Consider the following 17,020-nt stretch of genomic DNA (forward strand, 5'->3'; position numbering starts at 1 on the left):
TCATATTCAAGGTCCCACCCAGACTCTGTGTAAAGGGTCGCACAAAGGTGTGACTATGAGGGAGCAGGAATCATGGGGCCACCCTAGAATTCTGCCTGTCATGAGTGCAATTGACACTTTGAACAGAGAAATGAGCCCATGCCGAAAGAGAGTAAAGGAAAAGGCTATTTTAAGGACATGGCTTTGAGGAGCACCAGCTTTTGTAGGGCAGACAGAGAAAGAGACTTTGCAGAATGCCCAGAGTGGTGGGAAAACCAAGCAATCAGAAGTTTTCACAGTGTAGATTAGGAAGGAAAGCATTCGGTGGTGAAGGAAGGAGTTAGCCTTGTCAACATGTGCAGCAAGTATTTGCCTAAGAAAGAGCAATTACTGACCGGAGAGGCGGTCATCTGAGATCTTGGCAAGGGCACTTGCAATTGAAGTGGTGTTAGAGAGACAGAGGCAGATTGAAGACTGAGTGCAAATGAGTGGAGGCAAAAATGTGTGGTCTGTTAAGATGGTACTTATGTTATAATAATTAGCCTTTAAACTTTTAAATAATAGTTGTTTTTTAAATTATTATTTTTAAAGAATGGAACAAAGCACTGTTCCTGCTAGTTTTTTGGTGTTTTTTTTTAATCTAACCTAAAAATGTAGCAAGTATACCTCTGCCTTGTGGAAGTTACAGCAAGAGATATATTGCACAACAACACTTTTCTGTAGTTATTAATCAAGAGGTAGCAATTGTTACAGGGGAAAAATGGTTGCAAAAATTCTAAAATGCAATGATTAAACCATCTGCACAAAAGTAAAAATATACCTGTGCACACATTGATACACATACATTACACCAATGTCATTTTGGACAGTCTGCTTAAAAGCTGTGATTTCAGAAAAAGTTTCAATAAAGATATCTTTGCTATATGGGTGGGCTTATATCTCTGTGTCAAATAATATGGGTTGTTATGATGCATACCCTAAGTTTGGGATTTAATGTAGGAACTATAATGGTTTATGCTAATTATGTTCTCTCTTACATCTAGCTACTTAAAGAGTTTAAAGATGAAGATTGGAATATGGGCGACATAGTGCACACACTCATAAACAGACGCTACCTTGAAAAGTGCATTGCTTATGCAGAGAGCCATGATCAGGTAAATGAGTATTTGTGTAAATTTCTTTCTCTGTATGAGAAAATTATTTATGCTTGAAAAACATTTTAAAGTTACTTTGTAAATCTATAACTTCCAGCTTCAAAATGCAGAGCCATTTTTATACTGCCAAACTCTAATTAAAAAATTGTAAATGACAGTTGCAGGTGTTATCTTGCCTGTTTTTCTTTGTTGTAATGAGAGGAATATTGGTGCCGATCCAGGTTAATTTTAATTTCCATTTTAGCTTTCCTTCTAGAAATTTTCTTTTATGCTTTTTGACAGGCTTTCCTCATTTTCCCCTCAGTCACCAAAATCTCCTGCTAACTGATCACTGTCCCCTCAGCTTCAGTCCATCTTCTCTAACGCAGCCTGAGATATTTTCCAAAGAGCAAGCTCATTTTGTCAATCTAGACCTCCTGAGTAAAGCTTGTCCTTCAAGGTCATGTGTAATCTGGTATGAGCCAGAGTTTCTACCTTCATTCTCTGCTCAACTAGCTAGTCAATCTGTTCGTCACTGCTGCACATTTCCCCCCATTCCTGAATAGGTTACCCTGATTCCAGTCCTGGAATCACATACATTACACCAGTACCTTTTGCCCCACAGCTACAAGTGCCTGCTTCACCTGGAAGCGGCTATAAAATACCCAACAGCCCGGCTCAGATACCACATTCTCTCTGAAGCCTCCCTCTAGTCATCTCGCAGTTGTCAGCAAACTGCGGCTCGGCAAACCTCGGCTCGCGAGCCACACGCGGCTCTTTGGCCCCTTGAGTGTGGCTCTTCCACAAAATACCACAAAATACTGACTTCTGCACATGGGCCACGAAGTTTCAATCAGACTGTACGTGCGCGCCCCCACGTGGTATTTTGTGGAAGAGCCACACTCACGGGGCCAAAGAGCCGCATGTGGCTCGCAAGCCGCAGTTTGCCAACCATGGACTAAGGAAAGAATAGTTGCTCCATCATCTATGTTTTCATCATGTTTTAGGCAGAAAATGTGTTTTTATACTTTTGTAATTCCAGTACTAAGGCTAACTAGACTGTGCCTACTTAGTCACTCAATAAACATAAATAAATAGGGGAAAATGGCCATTTAGTTACTTAAAACTATATTAATCCTCACATAAACAACATAAAACTTATTATTTAAACATTAAAAATGAGAAAGTAAAATTTTAAAAATTATTTGTCATATACATAGTAAGAAAATTAAAGTTTGAACAATAAGCTTCTCTTTTATTTCAGCAGAAATTTACAGATGGTTTTTCAGGTGTCTTCTCTAATTATTAAGAAAGTGTAAGTAGATCAGAGAGGTCAGCTACTAAGACCCATGGGCCAATTTCTGCGTGCCTCCTGTTTTTGGTAAAGCTAATTGGAACACAGCCATTCTCATTCATTCTCATTATGTGTATGGCTGCTTTTAAATAGCTGAGACAGAGAAAGTGGTCCATAATGCCTAAAATATGTACTATTTGGCCTTTATAGAAAGTGTGCTGACTCATGAACTAGACATATGCTAAATTTTGCATCTTTCAAATTGGAGCACTGCTATCTTTTCAACTTAAATTGGCTGCAAAGCAGATAAAATAAATATGAAAAAACAGAACCAAAATAGTGTAGAATAATAAATGAATAATAGTAATTTAAGGATGGTGAAAACCAGTCACTAAAAATATAACAATATGAAAATTAGAATACAAACATAAATCATATCTTTCTATTACAAACTCCTAGCAGTTGTAGCACATTTTGAGTTTCCAATATGTACTTATTTTATAGGAATAAATGAAATAATAAATAAATGAAGGGGATAAACAAACTGAAGATGAAACTGGTAGATCACTTTCATAATTATCATCCAAAATGTATAGAAACATTATAGAGTTATCTAGAATTATTTCATACTTGAAAAATTCAGGTAATTCTGCCTTGTATTACATATTGTCAGGAATGTATAAAAATATGCAAGTTGCCTAGTTCTTTCGAAAAGCAAATGTCTAATACCTCTAATAAAAATTATGAATATACAGGGTAGGTCAAAAGTAGAATTACAGTTGTGAGTAGGGGTAAAACAGTTTATTCCTGTATTATTACTTATTAATTACTCTATTATTTCCCATTAGAACAATTACAAACCTACTTTTACCCCATCCTGTATATTTATAAAATGAATAATATAGAAATGTATACATCATAGTAAAAATATAACAGAATTTATCAAAATGATTTCATAACAGAATCAGAGATTACAGAAATAAGCAGTTATCCATAAAAATATAAACAATTCAAAACAAGTGGAAAGGAGAAATTGTTTAAGAAATAATGCTGTCTAATCACAATTTAACAAATATACTTATATCTTATATACATTGTTTTCAAACTTTTTTTAGCAGTAGAGCCTATTTTCAAACTACACTCATATGGAGCTCTGTTATATGTCAGATTGAAGCTATATTTTATTAGTATGTGTATTAGTTTGCTAGGGCTGCCACAACAAAATACCACAGGCAGGGTGGCTTAAACAACAAGTCTATTTCTCATAGTGCTGGAGGCTGGAAGTGCAAGATCAAGGTGTCAGCAGGTTTAGTTTCTCCTGAGACCTCTCTCCTAGGTTTGCAGATGGCATTTTCTCTCTGAGTCCTCAAGTGGTCTTTTTCTGTGCACATTTATCCCTGGCGTTTTTTCCCTCTTCATATAAGGACACCACTCACTGGATTAGGACCCCACCCTTATGACTCATTTAGTCCTGATTACTGCTTTACCCTGTCTCCAAATATAATCACGTTGGTGATTGGGACTTCACCTTGAATTTTTTGGGAAGCAGGGGGTATAGGCTCAATTCAGTACATAACAGTTCACATTATTTATATGTTTAGATTTAAAATATTTACCTAGAAGTCAGAGAACAAAGAGGTTGCAAAATAATTTGAACTCACATAACACAAATGACAATTACCATCTAATCAAACTTTGAGAATTCTTGTGGCAAGAACCATATTCTGAGCCAATTCATTCTTGGCCCACGGCATAAGGACAAGACCAATGGAATGAGTAGTACTCTTGGAACAGTATATTTTAAAGACAAGTCATTTTAATTCAAAATAGATTACAGAGTATAACAGGTTTGTAAGTCAAAATTTTTTTTTAAAACTGAAAATAATTGTAATAGGGTAATGAGGTAATGGTTTAATCTCTATTATGTATTCCACCATACACATATTATTTTTTGTCAATAAAAAATTTTGCATTAGTTAGCTGTTTTTAACCATGAATAATTCATGTTGTTATGAGGCCTCTCTTCTACTCAGGGTGTTTCTGAGTAACCTGCCCTATTTATCAATTATTGTATTTTCATGCAAAACAAAAAAAATTTAGATTAAATGACAAATACAGTGTGGAAGCAAATTTTACATTTTAAGAAAAAATTGTCAAACCTCTGCTGAAGGGGAGGAGAGTCCATTGTACTATGTTTATATACATATTATATATAAGTAATATACATATATAAATACATATACTTGCATATACATACAAACAAATTAATATTTTTAGAAACTTACATTCTTTCAAAATAAATAAATTCATGGTATGCAAGCTATTTTAAATTCTCAACATTATATTAAATATTCCAATGTTAGAAAATTTGAAGCATCTGCTCAGTTATAATAGGCAGCTGATCATGAATTTTTCACCAAACTGTTTTTAAAAAATCAAATCAGTCCTGAAAACACGTGTTGATTTCTAACAAGTTTTACTGGCTCATCTTTAGCACTGAAAGTAATTATTGGCATATGCGTTACATTGATGCTAATTCACATACCTCTCCTCCATTGTTGTTCATCCTGTGCGATTCTGCTGTATATCATAGCTGCTTCCTTCCTATTCCTTGCATTCACCTCAGTGACTTTTACTTCTGCAGGCACTTGTTGGGGATAAGACACTGGCATTTTGGTTGATGGATGCTGAAATGTATACCAACATGAGTGTTCTGACCCCTTTTACTCCAGTTATTGATCGTGGAATACAGCTTCATAAAATGATTCGACTCATTACTCATGCCCTTGGCGGAGAAGGCTATCTCAACTTTATGGGTAAGTATGAATTGAACACATAATCCAATCTGTGTTTTAAATGATACCTAATGCTACATGTCCATAAGTCATGCAGAATATATTGCTTTGGCTGTTTAGGTTTAAAGTAGAAAATTATAACTTTATATCTTTAATATTCTGTCATGTGTAAAGTGCAAACATTAAATTGCTGTAAGACTGTTATAACTAATACATGATGTAAAAGTAGTGTAATAGCTGGTATTTTATTTAATACTAGAGGCTCAGTGCATGAAATTCATGCACGGGTAGGGTCTCAAGTGGTTGCCAGCTGCTGGCTGGGGCCTCTCTTCCACCGACAGCCTGCCACAGCCCCCAGCAGGGGCCTCCCTTCCCCTGGCTGCCTGCCACTGCTGCTAGCCTGGGCCTTCCTTCAAACCCTCCTTGGCCTGGCACCGCCCACTCACTTGCTCCACCATCCCACTGCAGTCCCGCTCTCGTTGGGGCCCATCGGGGCTGGCAGCACCTCCACTGCCACCTGCTGCCAGCGCCACGTCACTGACGCCCACCATGTTCCGTGCCAGCCCCGAGTGGTCAGTTCAGGTCTAACTCCTGGTCGGTCGAACTCCTGCCCGTGGTGGCAATTTGCATATTAGCCTTTTATTATATAGGGTTATTGACAAGTGGAGTGAATTATTTTTAAAGTAGATATATTTGTCATGTCATAACATATTATTCTAATACTAGAGGCCCAGTGCATAGATTCATGCACCGGGGGCGTACCTTGGCCTGGCCTGTGGGGATTGGGCCAAACTGTCTCTGTAACATCCCCCAAGGGGTCCCAGATTGCAAGAGGTCACAGGCCAGGCTGAGGGATCCCACTGGTGCACGATCAGGGCTGAGGAGGGGCTGCAGGAGGGCTCCAGGGTGTGTCTGGCCCATCTTGCCCAGTGCAGATTGGCCAGCCCCCAGCAGCAAACTAACTTACTGGTCAGAGTTTCTGCCACCTGGTGTTCAGTGCATGTCATAGCAATTGGTCGAATGGTTGAATGAACCGTCGACCACTTAGCATATTTGGCTTTTATTATATAGGAATAGAGGCCCAGTGCACGAAATTCGTGTATGGAGGAGGGGTCCCTCAGCCTGGCCTGCACCCTCTCACAGTCCGGGACCCTTCGGGGGATGTCCCCCTGCCAGCTTAGGTCCAATCTCCCTGGGCATCAGGCCTAACCCAGCAGTCAGTCATCCCTCTGACAGTCCGGGACCTCTCACTGCTTACCACCCACCTGCAGCAGAGGCGGGAGAGGCTCCTGCCACCACTGCTGTGCTTGCCAGCCATGAGCCCGGCTTCTGGCTGAGCAGCGCTCCCCCTGTGGGAGCGAGCACACTGACCACCAGGGGGCAGCTCCTGTGTTGAGTATCTTCCCCCTGGTGGTCAGAGCGTGTCATAATGACCAGTCGTTCCTAGGTTTGGTCGATTTGCATATTAGGGTTTATATGGGTTTCTTTGAGGTAATTGTATACCAGTGTATTTTATTATAAATGTGAAAGCCATGGCCCAGGATATTATGATGGGCAAAATCTGTTTTTTAAAAATATGAGTATTCAAAGTTCATTATTGTCTGAAGGTTCTTGACTGATAAAATATGTAAATCAACTAATATAGTTTTCTCTTCTATTTGGTTAACAATGTCCATTTGAACATTTGAATTTTAGGAGATTTTGCCAGCTAGAGAGAGAGACAGATTGGTAAATGCATATAGGAAGCTGACTTACTTTTCTATAATAAAAACCCAAGTGCTTCAAATTAACTAATTTCTTCCTGGAAGATTTTATAAAAAATCTCAGATTGGACTTTTAGAAGTTTCTATTTTGATGAGGCTACGCTTATAAAAAATGCTGGAGAATGAATGTTAGTGTTTTTGTAAGACTGATTCCTAGAGGGAACTTAAGAGAAGTGAAACTGACATTTATCAAATAGCTGTCATGTGGTAGGCCTGACCTTCAAGTCTACCACCCCCACTCCTACATTCTTCTTTCACCCTCTGGGTAAGAAAATAAAATTCATTTTGGTCTTAGAAAAAAACAAAGATTGATACTTCCTTCCCTTTCTTATCTTCCTATCTCATTCAATTACTAAATCCTCAGGCCCTGAACACAAATGACCATGTTTTTAACCAGTCATGTGTATAGGCAAGCACAAAAATTCCTTCTCTTCTCCACCAGAGAGGAGTCTCAGAGTATGTCCTATTTTTAATCATACATGCAGTTGCACTCAACAGTTCATGTACATTTAAGTAGCATTCTAGCTATCCCTTATTACATTGTTCTGTTTAATTCTTGCATGTAATTAGATGTTCATGTTAGCTTATGCATTTGTTGTCTCACTCCTCCACTAAGCTCATGAAACTAGGGGCTTTAACTGTTTAATTCATCATTGTATGCCCAGGACCTGCACCCTGTCCAGAGCATGCTTTCAATAAAGATGTGTTGAATCGGGAGAAAATAAAAATAAAACACTTCTATTTTTTTGTTAGCTTTTGGTTAGAAAGCGAAGCCCTATAAACCCTACACTAAATTTTACCTGCATGTCTATACCTCTGGGCACATTCCTCTTCTCTCAGGATCATCAGAACTTATTAATTTCCCTAACCTGCCAGGAGGTATCCGTTCTGACCTGTGAGACTGCACCGTGCCAGCCAAGCACCTGACCACATTTCCTGAGGGAATTAGCAGGCATTGTATCCTTAAAAGTAACTGGTTCTCCCTGACACAATGAGCATCACTCATAAATATGGCCTTTCCAGCAAGGCCTTAGTTACACAATGGTTTTATTCAATTATATTCTGATAAAAATAACCTATGCAAATAACGATGTCTCCATATAAAGCAAGGAGAACTGGGGGTTAATGAGAGATTTTTAATGTTATATTTCATTTACAAAAGCAGAGTCTGCAAAGTTGTTACAGTCAGTAGATAATGTAAGATAATAATGAAAAGGGCTATGGGGTTTACTTAGAAACTGCAACAGTTTTCCAAATAAAACCAAACTAAAATAACACCTCTGAGTTACTGCAATCAGTCCTATATTAAGCTCATTGCTTCTGAAAATTCTAGAAATCCTGGCTCAGTCTATTGCTTTACTCTGGAAGTTGTGAAAAACTATTAGATATGTGACTACCTTGATCAATTTAAAATTCAGAAGCCTGTACCTTAGAGTGGAGAGTGTCAATAGTTTGAAGTAGCCAGCAGGTTCTTTTCCTGAGACCGCCCTCCTTCGTTGTAATTCTGACCTGTAGCATGTCGTAGGCCTCCCAGCAGGCAAGTACCGGATTAAAGCAGAACTGTTTGCCGATGACAGACGGAGTGGGCCTAGTGAATTAATATTGAGAACTTTCACGTAAGGAAGGTCTGATGAAAGTTCACAATGAGAACTAGAACTACTTCCTGAGTCTTGGTCAGTATTTTCCCTGAGGGTCCAGGAACTTCATAAATTCTGTGCAATGTTTATATTAATATCACATTAACTATATATTCAACTTGGGCAGGTCAAATATCTGTTCTCTTTTGGAAACTTCTCATGGAACTTTCAATAGTAACACAATCAATAAACACATTTCAAGCATCTCTTTCTATAATGTCTGTAAATTAACCATATTTGTGATACCAAATATAATGTTGAGGCTATTTTTTTATATAGGACTCAGCAATCCTTTGAAGATTTATTCTTTTGTACTCCAAATAAATGGCTTCTAATATTTAACTCCAATATATCACCTTTTTTAATTCCTTCAATCTCAATATCTTATGTAAGTCTTGTATATCTCTAACTTTAAAATCTGTAATTTCTATTTTTTTTCATAGAAATGTAGGTTTATTTCAATAGAGACATGCTGAATACAAAGGGGTGAAATAAATGAGTAATCATTAACATAAAAAATAGGACATTATAATAAATATTAATATTTTTTCTTGAACATTAACTTACCAGACACTGAATAACTGCACAAGTTAATAAGCATAACACAAATAAACCTATTTTTCTTGTTCTCTGAAAGTGAAATATTTCCTGTTGTGCACAAATGCCTTTAATTCTGATTATTGATGTGTTTTATAAAATTTTATATTTCCCCATGAGCTATTATGACTTTAAATATGTATCTTTTTTTTCCTTTCCTTTTTCTGATCATGTCTCTGTTCAGCTTACTGACTTCAATGATTACAGTGCCTTCCAGCTGACCTGTAAGGCTCGTGTGAATAGTCCCCCTGTGGGTTTCCACATTGATGGCTTGGCTGGAGCCAAGGAAGCCTTCTTTCAGTTATTGAATGTACCAACCTCTGAACTCTGTACATGTTACTGTTCTCACTCTTGGAATCATCCCAATCAAACACTCCCCCCCTTACCTGACCACATCCTTTATTTGCAACTCTCATGTCCTTCCGCAGGCCTTTCCTAAAGCCTCAAACCATGCTAGCTTTCCTACTATACATTTTTATAGCACTGTATATTACCTTTCATGACACTTAGCAAAATTACATTTGAAAAACTATTCAGTGTATGATTCCCTTGATAAAATTAAAACTCAGTGAAAATAGAGGTCATCAGTGTCTTATTCACTATGATATCTTCATGAAGTAGTAGCAACTAGCACAATAATTAGCACATCACAAGGCTTGCATATTTTTATATGCAATATATATATATATATATATATATATATATATATATATATATATTCTGTGTGTAATATTTTTAGCAGCAGTTCATTAGCTGCAATTATCAGTTGTAGTTTGAAGCAAAGTAATTTTTTCAAGTGGTATATAAAGAAATTAATATTTTAAAAAATCAAATTAAGAAATTCTTCAAGACTGAGGAGCAACCTGATAGTTTACTCATGTTTTAGACATTTTTAAACTTGTTAACTATCTGAAATTTTAATTTCATTTCCCTCTAATAAAGAAATGGTGAGTTAAAGGGAGTAAAATGGCAACACATTTTTATATTTTTTTAATTAAACCGTGTTTATAAAAATTTGGCAGGCATTTAAATATATGTTCTTTTATCAAAAATCATTAAGGTAAATAATGGATTTTCTCAGAATAATACCAGTTTGGCTGTTTTGTTTTGTTTGTTTTTGTCTTATGTACTGCTAATTTTGAGCTTTAAAAAAACATTTTACTCTAGCTAAAGCAGAGGAACATTTGCTATGAACTTTTTGATTTGCTAAGTTATGCTAATTGGTAATGAATAAATGCATTTATATTTCCTGTTCTTCTGTCATGTAGTCAAATACAAGAATTGAATATAGAAGAGGGAAGCAGGAATGGCTAAATTATTTTTATATTTTCATATCACTGACTATAAAAGTTTATATTGGCATAGCATTGTGTACTTTCTAAAACATTTTCATGTGCATCATCTTACTTAATCTTCATTGTCTTTCTTTTTTATACTATGCCTTAGTTCAAAAGAAGCCTGAGATGAAAGTTAGAAGAGTGCTAAGGTATGCTAGGTAGATGCTACAATTCCCAATTTGCTAAAACTACAACCAGGAGAGGCAAAGGGGAATACTAACTCTGTACACTAGGAATGACAGCAGCTGGTTAGTTGTCTTTTGCTTCTGATTTCCAATTTGAGAAAATTCATTCTTCAATCAATATGTAGATGAGCTGTGGATATTAATGAATATTAATAATATTAATAATTAATGAATGTGTTTTAGGGAAAAGATACAGCATAGTGGTTAAGAAAACTATCTGAATGGGAATCCAAGCTTTTGAGCTGTGTCCTGGATAAGATGTTTAATCACTTGTATCTTCATGTGCTCGGTGGTAATGGAGTGGTGCCTGCCTCCAAGGAGTGTGGGAAGGTGATTTGATTTAATACATATGCAATGTTAAGAGTATTGCCAGGCACAGCGATCATATTTAACTTTTATTTAGGTTTAATTTTAAATTAAACTTACTATTACTGTTTTTAATATCATTAGTTGCCCCATTAAATTTATGAGTCCTGAATGCTGATGTTCCAATTCCCTCTAAAAGGGTTTCTTTAGAATCTTGTCTGATGGTACATTGTTTAACCTAAATGTTTTTTTTTTAAATGTTTAATTTATTTCTCTTTATAATATCAGAAAGGTAATACTTGTTCATTAAAAGTCAGATATCATTTTGCAGTTTATATGTGGTAAACTAAGTCATTTCTGCAGTCTCACTAAGAGTAAATATTACTGTTTTTGTGTTTCATTCTTAGTGATATTTACTGAAAGTTGCTGTGAAAACACCTTACTTGGTTAGCTTTCATGTATGAAGGATCTGAGAGTTGCCTTGATTTCTTTTTATTTCTAAGGTGAACCAATATCATATTGATCAGTTAGTATTTGTGATGTATCATATTACATGATGGATATGCAGGAATCTCTGGAAGCATTGGATGAAACTTAAGATGTTTCTCTGGCATACCTGTGCACAGAGTTAAGAGATAGGGAGAGAGAATGCAGATGGACTTAGGCAAGTTCAGTTTAAAAAATTAGTGAGCTATGTTTCAATTTAAACTATAAATTTAATATATTAATAACACATTCTAAAATATGGTTTAACAATTTATAAAATTCTCTCATGCTTCTGACATTTATATGTATCTACTAGGTACCAGATATTGCTAAGTGGTGGATATTCCAAAGTAGAAATAGTTTTGCCCTCAAGGTCTCAAAATTCAAAAGGAAATACAGACAAGTACCTTAATTCTAGTATGTGCACTAGATACAGTGAAGGAGATCAGCAGAGAATGTCATGTCAATATGTAGAAACTAGGTTAGGAGCTTGTTGGTGAAATTTAGGACCTGTTTCAGTCAGCCACACTTAGAATAGCATAAGAAAGCCATGCAATGAAATCAGTAAAAGTTTAAGTCAGAGAAGAACTGAAGAAATGGTGTGAGATTAAAGTCAGTTGGGAATCTTAAACTTCAAATAAAGATAAAAACTGAGACCTAAGGGAATTATTTTAGAGATCACTCATTGATTGGCAAGTTTAATGAAAAATGTGGTTTTTTCAGCCACTTTAAACTATCATGAACTCTTTAGTAAGAAAGACTTGATAATAATGGTTAAATGGCTGTGGTTTATTAGGATACAGATGAGAAAAAATATGATGTACAATGGTTAATAATCTATATGGATATGCCTTGGCTACTTCTTATAAGCATTGGTTGTTTAAGAATGCTTAACCGATAGTTAAAAGTAAATATAAAATGAAAAATATCTGCTGTACACATAGGGTGACCTCAGTGAATATATGTTAATTGTGTGCAGATAGACTATTGAAGCTATTCAAAGAAGAAAGTGAGGGATAGGGGTATATTTTGCCCAGTTTTCTGGTGGTTATCTGCCACCATGGAAGTGTTAAACTGTCCTAATCCAGTCAGTTGAGGCAGTGAGAGTGGTCACATAATGTGACTCCACAGAATTGCTGTAAGAAGTGTGGGCAGGCAGGCAAATGGATCGCTGTGCCCAGTGATCACAGTTACTAGGGGGCAAAAACGCTAATACTGATACTGCAGTAAAAGTTCCATATAATACCAAAATAGTGGCATTGACAATAGTTTCTATTAAAGACTGCTTAGAATTGTGGAAAAAGAGAAGAAACTAAATATTTAATTCACTTAAAATATTCACATACAAACATAAACTGAAATCTAAGTATTGAGCACTTGCTAATTTAAAATATTGGCAGAGTAGAACATAATCAGCTATTCAAACAAAAGGATAAAAATTTAGTCACAAATTTGAAAAGGAAATAATGATAATAATTTTAAATGTGAATTTCAAAAATAAACTACATTAAAATGTCACCATTGATTTGCAAGTCTCTTTTTGTGAAAAATTTTCTGGCTTTTCAGAAAGCTCCTTGTAACCCTATCCTAGTCCGGGCAATGATGGTAAGGAGAAAGTTACACTGGACAGTTGACTCCAAATATTTTCTTTATTTTCATGTAATCAGATAGGTGTCTTATCGAGTAATTTTTAGAGAACTTTTTAAAACAACTTTTGTGGTTGTTTTTTTGGAAGGACTACAATCTTCTTATTGAGAGCTTGCTGCAAGTTTTGTTTTAAAGGAAGTTTTTTGTTTTCCCCCTTGATTTGACTTCATATTCTTTAGTTTCATTACGTATAAGAAGAGATTCAAATTCAGAGTGACCTGAGTCACTTTAAATGCTGTCATGTTTATATTCCACTTGTTCAGAAAGCCTTTGAACTAAAGTAAGAAGTATACTTGCAATAGAAGCTTTGCTTTCTCTGTTGTCATTTTTCTTCTTCCTCTTGGGGTATTATAAAGTCATAGAAGAACATTTTCTAAATGAGTACACCTTTATTCAATTTGAAATTTTAATGCTGCCTATAACTCTCTGGGTATATCTCAAAACATAAATGATTTAAATTTCTCATTGAAAATATACTGAACTAGCAGTGTTAAATCAACAAAACTAGCACTGTGTCACTACTATAATGTAGCATGATGGTAAAGAAAACTAAAAACTTGTGTTGTAATCATAAAACACGTATATTTTCCTTATGACATCAGATGTTAATGCATAAACTGAAATGTCAGAAATAATTTGTAATCAATGGAACTCATTGATTTGTATGCTTATTTATTTATTTATTTATTTATTTATTTATTTAGGTTAAACTCAATGTTTCCATGTCAGTTTCTGGATACAGGTACAGGTTGGTTGTGAGTGGATTGTGTGAAGGCAAAGAAGTTCATGCTCAATGGCTTTTATATCCTAAACTAGTGGCCTGGTGCATGGATTCCTGCACATTGAAAGGAAATTAGTTAGAATTCCTGGGGCAGTGCCACGGCTCTAAGGGCATCTGCGGAGTGAGTGGGCAAAAAAAAAAAAAAGGAAAAGAAAGAAAACTCACACTCAAGTCTTCTGGCTGGCTCCGGTGCAGGGACTAATACAGGTGGCCCCAGGTGGTGGCCTATGGGGCAGGACTGGGCTAGATGGGCTGGACACGCCCTAGTGCCAACCTCCCATAGTCCCTCTCCAGCTGGCCCCATGTGGGGCAGTGCCGTGGCTCGAAGGGCATCTGTGGAATGAGCGGGGTCACTCCAGCAGGTGGGGTCCCTCTGCCTGACCTGCGGGGATTGGGCCAAAACCGGCTCTTTGACATCCCCGAGGGGTCCCAGAGTGTGAGAGGGCACTCTGCACAGCTGCTGTCATACAGGGTGTGGAACACAAATGCACGTGTGCGGTAAACCAGATTCGAGGCCGACAGTGCCCCAGGAACAACATAAACCACAGCCGAAGGTGGGATCGGATGGTCCCGCAAGGAATCTGGCTCCCTCCTCTCTGGTTTTGGGGTGCGTCATCCGAGAACCGCCACTGCCAAGTCACCGCAGCTTGGCAGCTCCTGCATTGAGCATCTGCCCCCTGGTGGTCAGTGTGCATTATAGGTACCGGAAGGTCGTATGGTCACTTAGCCTTTTATATATATATATATATATATATATATATATATATAGATAGATAGATAGATAGATAGATGAGGACTTCTTAGAGAGTGGAAGGAATAAGAGGCTTTGAGAAAAAAAAATGGAAGCATGAAATAGACATTTCCATGTGTGAAAATACTAGAGAACCATAGTAGGATAACTAGGTAATATTGAATGTTCCTTTGACATTTGTAATCAATACTATAAGTTGAAACAGCCTTTTGGTTATGTGACATTTTTTCTATAAGGCCACGGTTGATCAAGGCTTGGAGTTTTGCCGGGAATTTGCTCTAAAGAAAAAAAAGAATTTTGAAAGTCTGAGGAAATAACTGATAAAGAACCGATAAAGCATTGGTGCTCAAAATCACACATTGGAATGACCTGAGGAGGTATAAAAAATACTAGAAATTGTGATTGGTCTTGGAATTTTAAAAAAAAATATTTCTAGGTAATTCTTAATGGTAGGAGGTAAAGAGAGAACTCCAAGAGGGTGTAAAAAATACAGCACATGCCCTAGCTGGTTTGGTTCAATGGATAAAGCATTGGCCTGTGGACTGAAAGGTCCCAGGTTCAATTCCAGTCAAGGGCACATGTCCAGGTTGCAGACTTGATCCCCAGTAGGGGGCATGCAGGAGGCAGCCAATCAGTGATTCTCTATCATGATTGATGTTTCTATCTTTTCCTCTCCCTTCCTCTCTGAAATCAATAAAAATATATTTTAAAAAAAGATACAGCACACTTTTTTTGGGGTATCTATATATATATAAAAGGCTAAGCAACCAGTCTACCAGCCAGTAGGTATGAAGTGCACTGACCACCAGGGGGCAGACACTCAGCACAGGGGCTGCCAAGCTACTGTGACTTGACAGCAGCGGTTCTCAGGTGATGCCCCCAGAACCAGCGAGGAGGGAGCCTGAATCCTCTCAGGGCCACGTGATCCCACCTTCAGCCGTGGGTTATGTTGCTGGGGCACTGTCGGCCCCGAATCTGGTTTACTGCCACGCTGTGGTGACTGCAGATGCCCTTCGAGCTACAGTGCCACCCCTGTTGCAGCCGGCCAGGGAGGGACCTCAGGAGGTTGGAGGGACCTCAGGAGGTTGGAGAGACCTCGGGAGGTTGGCTTCAGGGCGTGTCTGGCCTGTCTTGCCCAGTCCCACCCCGCCGGCCACCTTCTAATTAATTTCCTTTCAATGTGCATGAATCCATGCACCGGGCCACTAGTAGGACATAATTGAAGAGGGCACAGGAAAAGGGTGTGGGAGAAAGAGAAGGGCAGATGGGATAGGACAGCATGTGTTAAGTCCAACTGTCGGTGAACGAGGAGCCTGGGTTTAGATTTCCCATAGCAAGTAAGGCCAATAGGAATGGGGCTTCTCCTGCAGTTTTCCTGATTGGTATTGAGAAGCATTTTCAAGTATATTTTTATTAATAAATAAAATTTAAATCAGCAGCCTTTTCTTATATTGTTTACTCTACTGATAAACTAAAAGCATGACAATAGAGAGAAAACTATTTTTTTATTCACAGTGTGGGTCATCAATATGTGTACATATGTTTCACTGCTCTCTTGTTTAGGAACCTCATTACCATGATGTTATTCTAGTTTCTGTAATGAGTGATACCTGTGGAGAAAGAGGCATAATTATAAACTGGCAATTTTCTCTCTCAGCAGTACCATGAAATTTCCATTACTAATTTTGAAGGATTTTCTCAATATGATTATATTGTGTTTTTGACATTTGAATTTCTGTGGAACATTTTTTAATGAATCGCTACATTCCTCCCAAAGTCACAGGGAAGGTTGGGGAAACTTTGTCCCAAGTGTCAGTCTGCATTTAGTGACAGCTACAGTGTCCTTCATTGTAAATGTGTGATCTTACTTTAGTCTTCCATCTGTAATTGTTTAGTGTCAAACCTGCAAATTTTCCTTTTATTTTTTTTTTTTGATAGATAGACATACAATAAAACTTTAAATGTCTTCCTGCTAAGTGCTGGAATTGAAGAAGTTATAGGAAGACAAAATACATTCTCCAGAGCAGCTGGAGTGCTAATTTTTGGCATTTTTCTCTTAGCTTGTTGAGGCAGGTTTACTGAATGTAGCATGACTAGGAGAAGTCTATAAAACCGAGCTGTGAAAAACTGCAGAATTCTCAATAGGAGCAGTTGTAAATGGCTTGAAGCCCTGTGAAAATGCTCAGAGACACAACTGATATCTATTTTAAATGGTGTAGATTTAAAAGTAATGGCCCTGATTTGATTTACAGCACACTGATAACCAATTTTAACTGGCATTTAATGAGAACATACCATGAGCATGGCATTGTGCTAAGAGTTAAGGAAG

At 37.3% G+C, this 17,020-nt stretch overlaps 1 protein-coding gene across 1 annotated transcript in view; it reads left to right on the forward strand.

Annotated features, from left to right (window-relative positions):
• The window catches only part of GBE1 (1,4-alpha-glucan branching enzyme 1), a 361,817-nt gene that overhangs the window by 260,891 nt on the left and 83,906 nt on the right, over positions 1 to 17,020 (forward strand). Inside the window, exons 11-12 of the mRNA XM_081087408.1 lie at positions 1,023 to 1,133; positions 5,051 to 5,222. Coding sequence (XP_080943534.1) covers positions 1,023 to 1,133; positions 5,051 to 5,222 — 283 coding nt within the window. The remainder of the gene's footprint in view (positions 1 to 1,022; positions 1,134 to 5,050; positions 5,223 to 17,020) is intronic.

Source organism: Myotis nattereri (assembly GCF_964212035.1).
Source record: "Myotis nattereri genome assembly, chromosome: 3".
Classification (NCBI taxonomy): Eukaryota; Metazoa; Chordata; class Mammalia; order Chiroptera; family Vespertilionidae; genus Myotis; species Myotis nattereri.